General features: G+C 49.9%; 2 protein-coding genes and 1 non-coding gene across 5 annotated transcripts; 1 reads left to right on the plus strand and 2 right to left on the minus strand.

Annotated features, from left to right (window-relative positions):
- Positions 1-434: 434 nt before the first annotated feature.
- PHB2 (prohibitin 2) lies at positions 435-13,530 on the minus strand. 3 transcript variants are annotated; one of them, XM_075001728.1, is made up of 9 exons: positions 13,439-13,530; positions 13,005-13,153; positions 12,833-12,917; positions 11,155-11,234; positions 10,738-10,922; positions 7,113-7,242; positions 4,624-4,729; positions 4,117-4,192; positions 435-2,268 (listed from the first exon to the last, which is right to left on the minus strand). In XM_075001728.1, exons 2-9 carry the CDS (start codon positions 13,129-13,131, stop codon positions 2,188-2,190), a joined length of 870 nt encoding a protein of 289 aa, XP_074857829.1. In that variant the 5' UTR covers positions 13,132-13,153; positions 13,439-13,530; the 3' UTR covers positions 435-2,187. The 3 variants fall into 3 exon arrangements, with proteins under 3 accessions (XP_074857829.1, XP_074857811.1, XP_074857819.1); XM_075001710.1 differs by lacking the exon at positions 13,439-13,530 and adding an exon at positions 13,282-13,421; XM_075001718.1 differs by lacking the exon at positions 13,439-13,530 and having other exon boundaries at positions 13,005-13,213.
- Positions 3,728-4,046, minus strand: LOC142007742 (small nucleolar RNA U89). The gene has a single exon (XR_012644015.1). It is a non-coding gene; the product is annotated as a small nucleolar RNA U89 (small nucleolar RNA).
- Positions 13,531-13,573: 43 nt separating the features above from the next.
- EMG1 (EMG1 N1-specific pseudouridine methyltransferase) lies at positions 13,574-16,613 on the plus strand. Its single transcript, XM_075001739.1, has 6 exons — positions 13,574-13,835; positions 13,917-14,018; positions 14,320-14,461; positions 15,417-15,475; positions 15,644-15,793; positions 16,211-16,613. The coding sequence occupies exons 1-6, from the start codon at positions 13,704-13,706 to the stop codon at positions 16,322-16,324; spliced, it is 699 nt and encodes a 232-aa protein (XP_074857840.1). The 5' UTR covers positions 13,574-13,703; the 3' UTR covers positions 16,325-16,613.
- The last annotated feature ends 53 nt before the right edge of the window (positions 16,614-16,666 follow it).

Raw genomic sequence — 16,666 nt, forward strand, 5'->3', positions numbered from 1 at the left:
GAGAGGAGCAGAGGGCTAAGGGCCCTAATTCCCCTTTGTACTGAGGAAGAAAGGCATTGCGGGGGCTGTATTAAATAGTACTCTGTTCAGCCAGCCTCCCAAGCAGCAAGCCTCTGGAGGTAGTGTTCACGGAAGCATCTTGCTGGAGTGCGACTTGTTCCCTGCCCTTGGCTCATGCAGCTGAAAGGCAGTGGGACAGGCCCCGTGCACATTCTAGCCACGCAGATCTTCTGTGAGTGCAGCCCGAGTGGCAGGTTGGGATATAAAAGCATGCTGGGAGGAGAGCGTTAGCTCCAACCATCAGTCCTCCTGCACAATGAGGGTTTCACACTCGCTCCTACTTGTCTTCTTGGTTCTGGTCATTGCCACCCCATGCACCTCTTCTAACCCAAGAGAAACACAGAACTCACACTCCAGTACTACACACCCAGGGAGAGGTTTTGATTTTTTTAATTTTTACAAACGTCTGAAAGAATCACTGAGCAGATAAAACAGTGTGATCTGAGTAAAGCCCCATGAAAACCTTCATTCATGAGACTTTTTCTGGTGGGTGGGTGAGAGATGGGGTTGGAGGAAGAGAAATTAACTTGATATTCATTGAACTGAGAGCTAAGTGCCCGTACCAAAAGAAAGGCCTTGCAGGCTTGGCAGACCCAGCAGTTATGGTTCTAGTCCTAGAAAGTCCAAGCTCTAAGAGGCTGGGTGTGAAGAGGGCTCTGAGGGCTCACACTGGCCCCCACGTTTAAAACCACCAGATGGGACTAACTAGCACCCAGCTGAAGGCGGAATTAAACTAGCCAACCAAAGCCTGATGGCACAGATGGCTCCCAGCACTGGGCAGCAGGGCCAGCTTGACCACTGCACTGGGAATTTCAAGGGGAGCAAGAGAGGGGAGTCGATGAAAACTGACAGGCACCAGCGGAGGGCCCAGGCAGAGCAGAATCTCAGGTGCAGGAGGATCGCCAAGTCACTCGCACATCTTGCCTGGTCGGCTGGTGTGAACAGCTCCCGTACTTTCATTTCTTCCCTGCTTTGCTCAGGAGGCTGTCACTGTGGGAGAGACTGGGTGTCATTACAGACTGCTCAGATGGAGCAGTGGTTATCAGTGGCTTCTGCCTGACCACAAGGGCCACAACAATAGCTCTGGGAGAAGAGCTGGTCTCCAGCCCTGGCTAAACTAGCACCTCCCTCAAAGCTCCAAGAACCCCTGGGAGAAGCAACGTTTGACCCAGCTGAAATCAGTGAGGGGAAAACGACTCCAGGCCACAGAGCATGACATGGCCATGGCTGAAACAGAACCCAGGAGTCCTGACTGCCAGGCCCCAGCTCTACCCTATTAAGTGGGCCACGGAAGCTGGCTTCCCAGGCTGATAACGTGGGAAGCAGCGGAGGGCCAGGAGAGGACCACAAGTGCTGCACGTCTTTGAGAGCACAGAGCATTTCAACCTGCTGGGGGTATAAAGAAACCTAGGGGGAAAGGGATCTTGCATGGAGAAAGCACCTCCTCCGGGCGACGGAATGCACCACAGCATGCAATGCCCAAGCAAACTGCCTGCTCCCATGAGCCCACCCCTCCTCAGCCTGTGCTCCTCACCCCACCTGCCAGACTGCCCCTCGCTGGGTGATGGATGTGTCCTGCCCACGCCCTGGAGAGCGAGCTATGAGCCCCATTGCACAGCAGGGGAACAGACAGAAATGCAGGGCGCCATCCTCACAGGCGTTTAAGCACCAGACTCCCACCAACTTGCCCAAGGTGACATCGGAAGTCTGTGGCAGGGCAGAGAACTGGACCCAAGCTTCAGGCTAGCACTCAGACCACTGGACCACTCTCCTCCCTATGGCGCCCTTCCCTGGCTGTCAGAACCTCTCCGACACGCACCAGTCTGCTCCCATGCGCTGGAAAAGGGTTTGCCCAAAGCAATCGGCATCTTACCTTCCTCTGCACGTCAGGAGAAGCAGCCACAAAAGAGAAGAGAAAGAACAGTTAGACTGAACTCGATGTGTATCCTGGGCTTTAGAAATACAAGCAAGGCCCTCCCGTACTATACACGGACTGCCCCACTCAAGGGAAATGTGATTCATCTCTGGGGGCTCAGAATGCCTTTTACAATCGCATACAGGGGAAGTGAGCTGGGGGAGAGGGAGGACTCCATCTTCCAGCACTGTTTGGCGTCTCTCTTAACCCCCTTACCTGGTGAAGCCCTCATCCTGTAGGTTCAACTGTAAGTTATCCGCTGTGAGATACACCTTGTTCTGCGATGCCGCAATCTGGAAGAAAGACCAAGTGAGGGCAGGGTGGCTGGAGCGGAAATGAGTTCACAGGTGAGGGGTGGGAGGACACAGACTCTGTGCCATTGAGTGTAGCCTGCATCCCTGGGAGGTGATGACTTGTTAGGGGCTACCAAGGGGGGTTGTGGAATCCCTATCCTGGGAGATCTGTAAGGACAGTGGGGCAAACACCTGTGAGGGATGCTATCGGGTCACTTGGCCCTGCTTGAGTGAAGGGCTGAGGTCCCTTCCAGCCCTCTGCCTGCTAACTGAGACCTCTGTATTAGAGACTGCACCAGGGAAGCTTTAAACTGAGCTTAAACACAGATTTAATTGAGCTGATGCAAAGTCACGTGTGGACTTTTAAACCTCCTTTAGGTGTCTTGCCATAAATCAAAGAAGACCTCGGTTCAGGTGAACCTATATCAGCCAGACTTACAATCACATCAGCAGTGTCTACGTCAGAGGCGGGCAATACCTTCTATTTGGGAAGTGGTCTAGGGCTGTACTTTCCCATGATATCACTGGAGGAGGTGCAGGGTCTGGGATGGAGGCTGGGTACAGAGGGGAGCTCAGGGTAAAGGACTGGGTGCAGGAGGAGTGTGGGGTCTGGGAGAGAGTTTGGATGACGGATGGGGTGTGACCTAGGGCAAGGCGCAGGAGGGGGCACAGAGGGTTTGATGTGTGCCCTAGAGCAGGACAGGACTGTGATCTGGAGCAGAGGATTGGGGTGCAGGAAGCATGCAAGACCTGGGCGGGGGTTTCGGTGCAGGGAAGGATTCAGGGAAGGATTCATACATTTCTGTTAGTCTGTAAGGTGGCACAGGACCACTCATTGCCTGTCCTGGAAGGCGTATGAGGAGGTGCAGGATCTGGGAAGGAGCTGTGACTTGGAAGAGTGCAGTGAGTTTGTGACCTAGGGCAGGGAGTTGGGGCCCAAGAGGTGGTGGGTGCCAGGCACATGTTCTGCCTAGGAGGCGCTTACCTTAGGCAGCTCTCAGGCAGCAACCCAGCAAGACCCTGAGGCAGGCTCCCTGCTCGCCCTGGCCCACACACCACTCTAAGTGGCCGGCTGCGTGGGTTATGTGCTCTGTGCACCCCTTGACGGGGGCCCTCCGCATGCTACCTGGGCTGCAAGCATGGCTCAGACCGCTCCCATGGCCAGTTTCCAGCCACTGGGAGCTATGAGATTGTGCTGGGAGTGGAGGCAGCATGCAAAACACCACTGTGGGGGCATGAAGTGCGCAGAGAGCACATGGTTCCTGCAGCTGGCCACTTTGAGCGGCGTGCAAGGATGCAGCAGGCAGGGAGCCTGTCTGAGGGACCAGCTGGACTACGGGTGGGCTGCATGCGGCCAGGGGGCGTATTTTGCCTGCCCCTGGGTCTACATGGATCTCTGTATTGGTAGAGCAGCACCTCTTTATTAAATAATGCAGGTTTGAGTGAAGGCAAAGCCACGTCCCACATCCAGGGCCATCAGATTTTGAGACCTAGTGCTCATTCAACCTTCCCATCACACTGACCTTTGAAACCCCAGGCAGGCATGTGCCCCTTTCCCAGACAACAGGGTACTGGGCCTCTTGGTACCTGTGGCTGGGTATAGGGTGCTGAATTTTGATAGAGATCTGGCTTTACAGTGGGGGAGAGAGGGAGGCTCCTACTCCCCACCGAGATCACCGATCAGCACAGACAACCCCCACCTAGACCAGAACGGTGGGGGTGCAAAGGGGCAAGGTCAGGAAGAAGCATGTCACATTCGCCTTAGACTCATCACGTGGCCTCTGGGGGGATGGGGTGTGGACAAACAAGTTTGCGAAGCGGAACGAGGCACCCGACCCCGCCACTCACTGTCTTGGAGATGTTCTGGGCAGCTCGGATCTTGCGCAGTTTGATGTAGCCTGGGTTCTTGCTCAAGGCTTCGCCAATGTGAGGCCCACAGAAAGTTAAGGGGACATCATCTAACAGACCCTCGCCCAGCTGCCCCCTTCCTAATGCTCACCAGATTCTCACTGAAACAAGGAGCAGCACCGCAGTCTGACCTTTGGCCTCATGAGATAGCACATACCGCCCCAGCCAAAGGCCGTGGGACAACAAGCGGCCACAGGCAGGAGATGGATGTGCATCAGTGTCAGTTGGGAATGAAGGCTCCAGCCTCCCACCCATACCCCAGGCCAATGCAAACTGCTCCCTTGCTCCGCTCAGACAAGAGACAAATGCTAGGAGAAGGCAAATTACATCTGCCTTCAGTCCCTCACATGGCTTCCTGCATGCATACCCTGTGCTGAGACAGGCTCCCTGCCCTGCTCCAGCGCCAGCTGGCTTCCCCCGACCACACCCACAGGACAGGAAAAGGATATCATCTTGGCAGCCGTGGCTTCCCCTTCTGCCTGGACAATCTTCTGCTTCTGTTCCTGCTTGGCCTTCTCCACCAGGAACTGGGCTCGCTGGGCCTCTTGCTGGGCTAGGGAGGGAAAACCAGAGGCATTAAAGCCAAGTCCCATCCTTCCATATCCCATGGCAAGATCCTTCCTACAGTCTATTCCCTGGGCTTGTGCTTCTCAGGGCCTGCGGTTATTGTATCCTGGGCCCTTGCCCAGCTAGTCATTTACTTAGATTGTCCATGTTTTGGCAATGGGACCACCAGCTATGTGTTGGCAGTACATAGCACAGGGACGCTGGGCCCCTAAGTGCAACCACAATACAGCTAAACACTAGAAGTCAGGAACTGAAGGAGCTTATCTCCCTGAAGCAATGGGAACTCAGGCCTGACGCCCGCACTTTTTACTCCAGCTTCCACGACCAAGCACTTTCAATCACTGCCTATCAAATACACAGGTTCCAGATGCTGGCCAACAGAGCAAAACTTTTGCAAGACCTGACTGTGATTATAGCCCTGGGACATTATTGCTGTTTTAGACAAAACTTTTGGCACTGAATTTCCTTATATGAAAAGGAAAGGATTGGAGCTGCTTGTGGCTAACCATCCTAGCAGCATTTCAGTGTTAGAACATACCAATGGCCATACTCAGACCAAAGGTCCATGTAGCCCATTATCTGTCTTCTGACAGTGGCCAATGCCAAGTGCTCCAGAGGGAGTGAACAGAACAGGTAATCACCAAGTAAACCGCCTCTTGTACATTTCCAGTCCTTGACAAACAGAGGCTAGTGACACCATTCCTACCCACCCTGGCTAAGAGCCACCGATGGACCAAACCTCTACGAATTTATTTAGATCTTTTTTAAACCTTGTTACAGTGTTGGACTTGGCAATCTCCCCGGCTATAGTTCCACAGGCTGACTGCGTGTTGTGTACTTCCTTTTGTTTGTTTTAAACATACTACATATTAATTTCATTTGGTGACCCCTTCGTTCTAGAGTTATGGAAAGGAGTGAATAACTTATTTACTTTCTTCACATTAGCCACGATTTTATAGACCTCTATCATATCCCCCAGTTGATCATCTCTTTTCCAGGCTGAGAAGTCAGTGTCTTATTAATCTCGCCTCATAGGGCAGCCGTTCCATACCCCTAATAATTTCTGTTTCCCCTTTCTGAACTGTTTCCAATGCCAAGATATCTTTTTAGATGAGGCGACCACACCTGTATGCAGTATTCATGGATTTATATAAAGGCAGTTAGAAAGTCACTCTCTCTTTTAGTGATTCCGAACATTGTTTGCTTTTTTGACTACTGATGTACAGGAGTGGATGTGTTCAGAGAACTATTCAGTCACTGCAAGATCTCACTCTTGAATGGTAAAAGCTAATTTAGTCCTCATCATTTTATACATATAGTTGGGACTGTATTTTCCCCTATGCATTATTTTGCATTTAACAACATTAAAATTCATCTGCCACTTTGTTGCTCAGTCACCTAGTTTTGTGGGATACAATAGGGTCTCAATATTCGCGAACCTTACGTTTGTGAATTCAAGTACTTGCAAGCGGCCGGCAGCTGCTGCTTCCCCCAGTGCCCTAGGCAGGGAGCACCGGCAGCTGAGGCCTACCATATTCGCAAAATTCAACATTTGCGAGGGTTCCCAACATGGAACCCTTGCGAATGTTGAGCCCCTACTGTACTTTTAAAGAGGGTGTTGGGACTCGAGCAGTTTTGTATCATCTGCAAATTTTGACAGGCATTTACCCCTTTCTCCAGATCATTTATGAACATACAGAATATGACTGGTCCCAGTACAGACCCCTAGGGGACACCACTAATTACCCTATTCTCCATTCTGAAAACTAACCATTATTCTGTCTAATCAGTTAGTCCTTGAGGGGACTTTTCCTCTGATCTCAGGATGGTTTACTTAAGAGACATTGGTGAGGGACCTTGTCCAAAGGTTTCTGGAAATCTAAATACACTATACCCACTGGATCTCACTTGTCCTCATGCTTGTTGACCCCCTCAAAGAATTCTAGTAGATTGGTGGCATAATTTCTCCTCACAAAAACCACGTTGTCTCTTCCCCATCAAATTATGTTCACCTACGTGTCTGACAAGTCTGTTCTTTATTACAGGTTTCAACCAATTTGCCTGGTACTGAAGTTAGACTTACAGGCCTGTAGTCATCAGGATCATCTCTCAATCCCTTCTGAAAAATTGGTGTCACATTAGGTATTCTCAGGCATTGTGAATAATACATGGAATAGTATTATGCCTTTATCCCTGCGGCATACATCCCTGGATCCTGTGTGCAGTATTGATCACTCCATTTCCGATGGAGTTCACCCACTGTTCCCCTGTCACAGAGACAGATGGGCTGAAGATTCCAAACTAGAAGGGCCACTCCTGCAGCACTCACACCCTAGCACACACTGGGCATAAGGGCAGCACCAACTCACCCACTTGCTTGGCTTCAACAGCAGCCGTGTACTCGCGGCTGAAACTCAGCTCTGTGATGGCTACATCATCCAAGATAAGGCTGAAGTCCTTCGCTCGCTCTGTCAGCTCCCGTCGGATAAGCAGAGAGACCTGAAATAAAGGAGTGGGGAAGAAGAGGAGAAGGACTGTAACCTACACATCTCTTCCAAGTTACCATTCTTGCCAGAACATCACTGCCTCCCTCCCACACTTCAGTCCACTCCTAAGACCCCTAGTTCCCACCACCCTGAGCGATAAACAGAGAAGTCTTGGGTAATGCAGGATCCTTGAATAAAAACCTAAGAAACACCACACCAAGACTCATGGTTCATCTGGCCCACTATCCTGCCTCTGACCCTGGCCAGGACCAGCAGTTTCAGTGAAATATACAAGAAACCCTGCAGCCAGCCATGTTAGTTTTCAGCCAGGTATCGAATAACTGAAATTGGCTTAAATGCTGAAGCAAGAATTTTAACATCTCTTCCAAAATGTGTTGCTATTTACTAACTCAGGATGATCCTAAAGCCTACAAGAATATCCATTCTGTTTCAATCCTCAGTGGCATGCTGTGGCAATGATCTCCTCGATTTAGTGAGGCACAGTGTGGAAATGTTTCCTTTTATGTGGCTACATTTGCCATCTTTCAACATGGAGTGTCCCCAGTGGTGGAGAAGAGAAGTTCCTGATCTCCTTTCTCTACAGAGGTCATTATTGGAGAGACTTGCGTCCCCTGTCATGTCTCCTTTCTAAGGAAACAATCCCAATCTTCTTGAGGTCTTCATTTTTCCAGGCTCTTTATCAATCTCAGCTCTCTTCTCTGAACCACCTCCAGCCTGCACTAGTCAATAGAAATGGAGTCATCAATACTGCGTAAAGCATCCAGAGAAGGATGTAGCAGTGATTTATACACAGGATATTTCCCTGTATTATTCAATCGCATTTCACGTCTACGAAAAAATAGTTTCTTTTTTTTGATCACAGATGCAGTCACTAAGCTGTCCGCGATGCCCAGATCTCTCTGCTGAGCTGACACAGTTACTTTTTAATTATGTAAGGCATACTAGGGGTTCAGCTTTTCCCCTCCAATATGCATTCCTTTGCATTCAGACACTGGATTTCATTCACCACCATGGGGCCACAATCCCCTAGAATGTTTGGGTCTCTGCTGAGTTCCTCGGTCCCCTCTGGTCCACACCAACCCAAATAACTTAATCTGCAGGTTTTGTTTCATCCCTGCTCACCCAGGTCCCTGACAGAGTGAGCGTATGTGCATGTGTGTCTTCCTTTCTCATTTATCCACAACTTCTCTCATGTGTGTAAATAATTCTGAAATATCTCAGACTTGATTCTCCTCTTCTAGAAACTATACAGGTCGGACACTACTTGAGCTGGTCATTTTAGGTTTTTGTTATGATCATTTCAATCTGTGTGGCAGGCACAGATATAACACTCGCTGCACAGTAATTCTTCAGATCACTCCTCGAGCCTTTTTTCTAATACGAGTACACTATTTTTCATCCTCCAGTTCTCTGGAGCAGAGGCTGCTGATGAGAGTGTAAATATTCCTGTTACCAGCTCCACCACTTCATCCTGGAACTCCTTCTGAACTCTTAGGTGTAACCAGTTGGGCCTGCTAATTTCTTGCCTTTTAAAAATAATCCGTGAAGAACAGACCTCATCTTCCTATTGCAAAGGACAGATCATGGTAGAAATTCATCCAACACCTTACTGCTGAAGACTGATACAAGGAAAACAAACAACTTCTCAACCAAATCTTTGTGTCTTCCTTAATTGTACCCTTTTAACCTTGGATAATCCAGCAGACTCACCAATTTTTTCATTCTGCTTCTGATATGCTGAATGAATCTCATCTTTTTTATAACATCTGCTATTTTCTCTTCAAATTCTATTTCAGCCCTTCAAATTTCCCTCCTGCACATTGCCTGCTACAATTTATGCTCCCTTTTTTTGGATACATTATGCCCAACTTTTGAAATTCCAAACTTAAATAGTATCCTGAATCTGTAGTCAGTTATAATGGTTCACTCCTTGCCTTTCTCAGTCTTTTACATCAACAGTACCCATGTCTTCTCCATTATTGGTTTTATAAGTATTATCAGTTCCACCTGTTGGAATTTTGACTTTACTTTTATTGCTTATTTTCTTTTGACTTATCAAACTTAGCATCACTCTTTGGTATCTCACCTGCCCCCTGGGATATTGAGCCTTATTACACTGTGGTCACTATTACCGAGTAGCTCTGCTACTGTCACTTCTTTACGTAACAACTATCAGCTTTTCAAGACTAAATATTCTTTTTTCTCTTGGGCTGTCTACAACTTGCTTCTTGGAACAGCTATCACTTAAATATTGATCAACTGGTTTGTTGAACTTAGCCCTGTTGTGCTACCAGACCAGGCTTCATGTGGGCAGTTAACCACCGCCTCCAAAAAATATATTCATTAGATTTTCCTGCCTGTGACGTCTCTCTGCACTGTGCACTCACATTTTCTTTTTCTGACCCCGAAACCAATAATATACACAGTAAAACCCTGGTTATCCATAATAATCAGGACCGACTGATGGTCAGATACCTGAAAATGTTGGATAAACCAGAGGGTGGGGTGAGTTGTGGAGGGGAAGAGCGGGGGGCAGGGTGTGCCCTGGCCTCTTCTGAAATGATGGTGGCCAGCTTTCTGGGGTGGGCTGCGGGATGCCAGCTGCTGCGGAACAGCTCCCTGGGCGGGCAGCCGCTGCTGGTCCTGGGCCGGAGCGCCAGCCAGCTCTGTGGAGGAGAGCGCCCTGTGGCCAGAACATAGAACCCCTGTCATCCTAGGTGGATAGGCCCCGCTGGCCCCAGGCCAGCTCTCCAGTTGTCAGCTGCCGGCAGCAAGGGCATGGAGCCAATACCAGCCCCAAGTTGTGGAGACCTTGCTGGGCCAAGCAGGCTGCTGGCTGCTCCGCTGCCATCTCCCCCACCGGGCAACTCCTGCCACTCCGGGCCCAGATGGGGAGCTGCTGCTGGCTCCTGTGGGGCTGCTGACTGCTGGTGGAAATCATCCACGCCTCCCATCATCAAACATTCCATTTCATGGCACACTGCCTCAGGCAGCATCAGATAAAATGGAGTGTTGAATAACCGGGGGTGTGAAAATCAGGGTCTGCCAGTACTTACATCTTGGGATTTATATCCTTGGAAATTAAATGGCTGTGGTTCTGGCTAATGGGAACTTTTATCTTGCTGGATTCTATAGAATCTTGTAGATACAACAGTGTTCAGCCACCAGTCGGTTCAGTCTGTTTGTCTTGTATAGAACGACCATAAGCACTTTCCTCCAGGGCCTTCTTCCTGCATTTTGCTGAGTCAGTGGTCCCACCATGTACCAGGACCACAGGCTCCTCCTCACTCACCAGAAGCCAGGTGAGGTGCCTTGTGGTATGCACTATCTTTGAACCTGGCAGAAAAACGACTGAATATGGTGCCAAAGGGTTAATCCTTCTACACCCACCTCTGCCTCTTGTCCATCCAGTGCATCTGTGCTGCGAATGGGAAGTTAGTTAACTCCTGGCAAGCTCTAGAACCCAAGGTCCCTGACTGCGTCCTACCTGAGCTCTTTGGGTGATGAGTTGTGAAGCATTGAACTTGGCCACAACACTTTTGAGCACCTCGTTGACGATGGAGGGAAGGACCCGCTCCTCATAGTCCAGCCCCAAACGCTGGTACATTTTAGGCAGCTCTGCAGCATTGGGGCGCGAAAGAACACGCAGAGAAATGTTCACCATCTGCAGATCTAATAGACAGAGAATCAGACTGACTACATCCCCAAAGCCAAGCCCGGTTGCCTCCAGCTCTGCCAAGACCCCTACATCTGCAGACCCCCCTCTCAGTATTCCAGTCCTCTGCACATATTGTTCTGCTAAGGCGCCACAACATGCCCTAGTATTCTAGTGCTGGGATAGCATGAAAATGAAGGGCAAAGAACCGTGCCCCTTCCCCTATCTTAGGCAAGCAAACAGTCTCACCTTTGGAGCCTGTTGGGGAGGAGATTTTTCGGGGACGAGCTCGGATATCATAAATTATTGGATACTGAAACCAGGGAACTCTGAAAAGAAAAGGATGAAATCACAGGTTATATAAACAATATAGTTACCAACAAAGAGGAAAAGGCAATTGGGGATGGAGTGTGTATGCATGTGCAACAGGAGGAAGGGGGAAACAATGAGTCTAAAGTCAGAATAATATTGTAAAAGACCAAAACAGTGTTTTAAACACAATTTTAGAACCTCCTTTCTAACAGGACATCCCTGCTGCTTGCCTGAGCTAGCACCTCTGCCTCCTACCCCCCGCCCCTCAAGGCTGTTGCCAGTTGTGGAAAACCTGCTGCCTCCTGCCCCCAAACATGCTGGAAAGCTGCCTCTCCCACTGCATGGGGATGGCATGCCTCCTTTACCCCCTACTTTTAGGGATGTAAAATCCTGGTAAGCTTACCCTTTAACCAGCTAACCAATCAAAGGCATCAGCCCGTAGCATACAGGGGTCCAGGGCTGTGCCTCCTAAAGCTGCTGCGAATGGGCACTGCTCCAGCTGCCCCGGAGCACCCTCCACCTATGGCAGCCCTGTGGGGCTGGAGCAACTCCTTGCCAGTGCCAGGCAATGGGCTGCTCCAGCTCGTACCAGTTAACTAGAACTGGTAAACCATTAACACCCCTACCCATGTTCTTGACTAAGGTGGGTATCTGTCCTGTTTGATCTTACCAGCCGATCAAGCTGTTAGGAGCAAATGGGACAAATGCACAGTTTTCCAACACTTACACATGACCACCTTAGCTCAAGCCCCTTCTCTAGCATGTCCTACCTGTAGTCAGTCTCCCTGTGTCATAGTGCTCGGACTATAAAACTAGCATAACAACATTGCCCACACTAATAGGAGAGGAGTAAAGATAAACATATAAAACATTATGATACAAGATGCACACATCCTACAGTAATTGGGGCTACATTCCCAGGGATGCCACTGATAGATCAGCACTAACCTAACAAAAAGCTTTAGCTTCTTCCTGTTTGGAAAATGATATTTAGTTTCTAAGTGGATTGCTCGTATTCTCTCAACATTTTTAAACGCACAAAGTGGGTGTCTGACACTTGATACAGGGATGTAGAGAGTCTCAAGTTAGCCGTGTTGTTGCTATATCATTGGTACAAATTCCCAACTCTGTTGCTGCTGCTATGTGGCTGAAAATGGTACCCTGCAAAGCTCTGTCAGCAGCCCAGGTCCCCTGAGGAGCACAGCAGGATCTTTAGACCAGCTAGGACAGAGTCTGTTTTAAGTTAAGATTTAGGAACAACACAAATATCTCTACTCCCGGCATAAAGGCTGCCTTTCCAGAAGGGAACTGAGTGTGGACTCAGTAAAAAAACTCCTTATCATCAAAGGAGATGCTCTTCTATCCATTACTCACAAGTCAAGAGCATGCTGGCTGAAACACGTCTAAGAGCACACCAAAATCCTACTGGGCCCCTCATAGCCCAAAGGAGAAGGCTCTGGTGGGGTTAGCTTGGGTCCACAATACAACCTTCCTGACTGCTGGTCTGGCAGCAATAATTCGTAGGTGGCAGAACCCCAACGGTTCAGTGCCAAGGAACTCAGGGATGTGTATCAAACCCCAGGTGCCCCCACACTCTCCAAGCATCTCCCCCTACCTGAAATGCAGCCCCTCCGCCAGGATCGTGTCCGGCTGGATCCCACCGATGCGGTTGAAGAATATCGCTCTCTGGCCTCCTTCCACTGTGGGGAGAGCGGGCAGCCGTCAGGCCGGGCCGAGGGGGATGGGGAGCGTGAGGCCAGGGAGAAGATGGGTCCAGCGGGACTCACCTGTGAAGACCGACTCGCGGATCCCATAGGCAACAGCGCCGGCCCCCAACAGCAGCTTGAGAGCGGTACCCATCCCGCGCGGCCCGGCCGGCAGGCGCCCCGCCAAGTCCTTCAGGTTCTGGGCCATGGCGAGCTCGTGCGGGCGGGCACTGAGGGACAGACAGACAGACACACACACACACACGCGAGTCAGACACACAGACACTCACTCACCCCCCCCCCGCCCCGCCCCTGCGCCTAGGGCTCAACCTGCGTCCCCCGAACCACTACCCCTCACCTGCCCCCACGTTGCCGCTACAGGAGGGAGAAAGGGCACCGGAAGTGTCCGCTCTCTAACCCCTCCGCCGGGAACCCGTGACCGGAAACGGCTCTGCCCTTTTCCAACATGACCCCCGAAGCTGAAAATAAACCAACTGGGCCGAGGCCGCGCCCACCTCGAATATGGCCGAAACCGCCTTGCTGCGCGCAGTTACTTTACGGTTTCATAATACGCAAGTCGGGGGCCATTTTAGCTAATGGCAACATCCCAGTAACGGGCCGGAAGGGCACTGGGTCGTTCACCGGAAGTAGACCGTTGAAAATCGGAAGTGCTGAGCATGTGGCCGGTTTCCGGGGATTCTCCCTGCGCCGCAGGAGGAAGCGCGGTGCCCCTCCGAAAAGAGCAGGAGTCTGAGCTGTGACGTTGCTTCCGGTTCTAAGATGGCGGCGCCCACGCGGCAGCTTCGAAGGGTAGTAGAGGAGCCGGATCTGGAGTTGGAGGCGAAGCGGCCACGGGGACAGCGGCGGCGCCTTTTGGTGCTTCTCGAGGGAGCGAGTCTGGAGACCGTAAAGGTGCCGACAGTCGGGGCGTACTGGGCTGGCCCTGGCGCTCGCCGCCCCCCGCCTTGTTCTCATTTCTTTTCTCTGCCGCAGGTGGGGAAGACATACGAGCTGCTTAACTGCGACAAACACAAATCACTGCTGCTGCGAAGCGGTCGGGACCCGGGAGAGGTGAGGCCCGACATCACACACCAGGTAAGACAGCGTTGGCCAGAGCCAGGAACCAGCCCCCGCAGGAGGCGCTTATGCGAAATTGCCGAAAGGGAATGTTTTCTCGTCTCCCTCTTACAGCGTTCTTGAAGCAGGACTGGCCTTTCCAAAGATTGCTTAAAAATTCACATAACCATGTGAACAACTTTCCCTTTACATTTTGCTGCAGAAGATTCAGTGCAGCCTTTGGATCATTTTCTCACCCCTGCCTGAGCAAGATAGTCCCTCTTAGCATCAAATTTTCTGGTGAAATGTTCTTCCCCCATTTTGTGCTTTTTCACTTAAGAGCCTCCTGATGCTCATGGATAGTCCCCTGAATCGTGCTGGCCTGCTGCAGGTTTACATCCACACACAGAAGAATGTTTTGATTGAAGTCAATCCCCAGACCAGGATTCCCCGAACCTTTGATCGATTCTGTGGTCTAATGGGTAAGAGGTTCAAACTGGCTCCACATCCCCCTCAAACTTCTTGCTTAAGTCCCTATGGTACACCAGCTTGTCTGTTTTGTCATTTGTCCCCACTCTGCTTGAACTCTGGGTTCAGTAGCTATTCCTCTTGGAGTGGGGAAGAAGCTTTTTGATATGAAGCAGTACAGGATGGAAGGAAGCCATAAATATTCAATCTCAAAAAAAAAATGTAAAGAGCACTGTAGAGTCACACCTTTAACACCAAAAAGTACCAGTGTGCTTATTTAGTCTGATTTCCTACACAGTGAAGGCCAAAGGTCATGGCCCACCCACTGCAGTGATACACCCCTAATCCCTTGCTAAATTAAATCTCTTGTCCTCAAATTGTGATGGAAAGCCTTTGTTACAGAAAGTCGACCATTTACACTAGTTTAAACCCATGGGCTGACTCTGCTGCAGAGGAAGGCAGTATCGAAAACAAACCCTGGATCTGTCTGCTATGGAGAAGCTGCATTTATTGGAAACCTCTGCAAGTTTTGGGCTGTGAAACCTCTGCCACAGATTGTTTGGGGAGGAGAGGCTCTTGCCACAAGGGAAGACTCTGCATTGCCCAAGCAGCAACGAAGGGTCCTGTGGCACCTTACAGACAAACAGAAAAGTTTTGAGCATGAGCTTTCATGAGCACAGACTCACTTCATCAGATGCTGGTCTTGGAAATCACCAGCATCTGATGAAGTGAGTCTGTGCTCACGAAAGCTCATGCTCAAAACTTTTGTTAGTCTATAAGGTGCCACAGGACCCTTCGTTGCTGTTACAGATCCAGACTAACACGGCTACCCCTCCGATGCATTGCCCAAGACATTGGAAATTTGAAGCTTCCAAAACTCAAGTTTCATACTCCTTACTCAGCTTTCTGAAGAACGGGTACTCTAATATTGGCATGTGAAATTTCCTAGTTCTCTTTTTGTCTTGCCAGTTCAGCTGCTACATAAGCTCAGTGTCCGTGCAGCCGACGGGCCCCAGAAACTGTTGAAGGTAAACATTACTATTCCTAATGATTGAGAGGGAGCTTTATGAATTTGTGGTGCTCCTTAAGGGCTGAGAATATAGTAGAAAGTGAGGCTTTGCTACCGAACAGGAAAACTGTTTTGAGTCCCAAGATCTCACCTCTAGAACTCCAGCTAAATTTGTCTCCACATGCAGGTCATCAAGAATCCAGTGACTGATCATCTCCCTGTGGGCTGCATGAAGATAGGCACCTCTTTCTCAGTCTCCACTGTTACTGATGTGCGTGAACTGGTTCCCACTTCAGAGCCTGTTGCAATTGTTGTGGGAGCTTTTGCCCATGGCTCGGTAAGGGCAGTGGTGGCTGACACATCTCTTCTCCCATCACTGATTGCCTGGTGGAGTAGATGACTCTCCTGTTTTATGTGGCTCATGGTATTTTTGCAGTAGTGAGGAGTGCTGCTGATGCAAGGCATGTGATCTGCTCCAGGACTGCTTATGTTTAATGTGATAATCCCTTTCTATTCCTCTTGCAGAAGTGCCTTGAAACTTTCTGATCTTATGCCATCCCCACACTCACTCACTTCACCTGAATCAAAGGTGTTGTGCACCTGTAGATGTCCAGCCCAGGGTCAAGAATGGGTGCATATCTGTTTTGGGTGGATTGCAGTATTTTGTGTGAAACATACTTGAGTGCAGCATTAGTGTCTGGGTGGGGGTGTTAACTGACTGGATAACAACATGGATTTCCTGCTTTCTCCTCAGTTGAATGTTGACTATACAGAGAAGATGATTTCCATCAGCAACTATCCTCTCTCTGCTGCCCTGACCTGTGCCAAGATCACAACAGCTTTTGAGGAGGTTTGGGGAGTGGTGTGAGCCTCCCATACGTGACCCTTTAGAATTGGACTCTAAATCTTTCTGGACTTGGTGGCTATTTTTCTACTCGTGTGTGGTAGGAGCACTGAGAGTCAGCCTTGGATTAAAGTGTGGTGGTGGAGTTGAGTTGAGTTGAATCTAGTGCAGAGCTTGTTCCACATAGGCTGCTCCCCTGCTGAGGGGCCAATAGATATCCCTCTGGGACTGCCTTCTCTCTGTATTAAAATAATGTTAAGTTTTGTGCTGTGAATGTTTTAACTGCAGGTGCATAAAAAGGAGGAAAGATGCAGGAGGTTGTTTGCCTCTGTTATGACCTTTACCGCCACAAACCTATTCCTCAGC

Source organism: Carettochelys insculpta, chromosome 1 (genome assembly GCF_033958435.1).
Source record: "Carettochelys insculpta isolate YL-2023 chromosome 1, ASM3395843v1, whole genome shotgun sequence".
NCBI lineage: Eukaryota > Metazoa > Chordata > Testudines > Carettochelyidae > Carettochelys > Carettochelys insculpta.

Bases quoted from the DNA above. Each gene is read 5' to 3' on its own strand.
- PHB2 (XM_075001728.1), bottom strand. From the start codon at position 13,131: ATGGCCCAGAACCTGAAGGACTTGGCGGGGCGCCTGCCGGCCGGGCCG. The intron at 10,923-11,154 runs GTGAGACTGTTT...TCTGTCTATTAG, and splicing joins CTCCCCAACAGGCTCCAAAG to ATCTGCAGATGGTGAACATT. The intron at 4,193-4,623 runs ATCCTTTTCCTG...TGGGCCTCACAT, and splicing joins GCCACGGCTGCCAAGATGAT to TGGCGAAGCCTTGAGCAAGA.
- EMG1 (XM_075001739.1), top strand. From the start codon at position 13,704: ATGGCGGCGCCCACGCGGCAGCTTCGAAGGGTAGTAGAGGAGCCGGAT. The intron at 14,019-14,319 runs GTAAGACAGCGT...TTTTCACTTAAG, and splicing joins GGCCCGACATCACACACCAG to AGCCTCCTGATGCTCATGGA. The intron at 15,794-16,210 runs GTAAGGGCAGTG...CTTTCTCCTCAG, and splicing joins GAGCTTTTGCCCATGGCTCG to TTGAATGTTGACTATACAGA.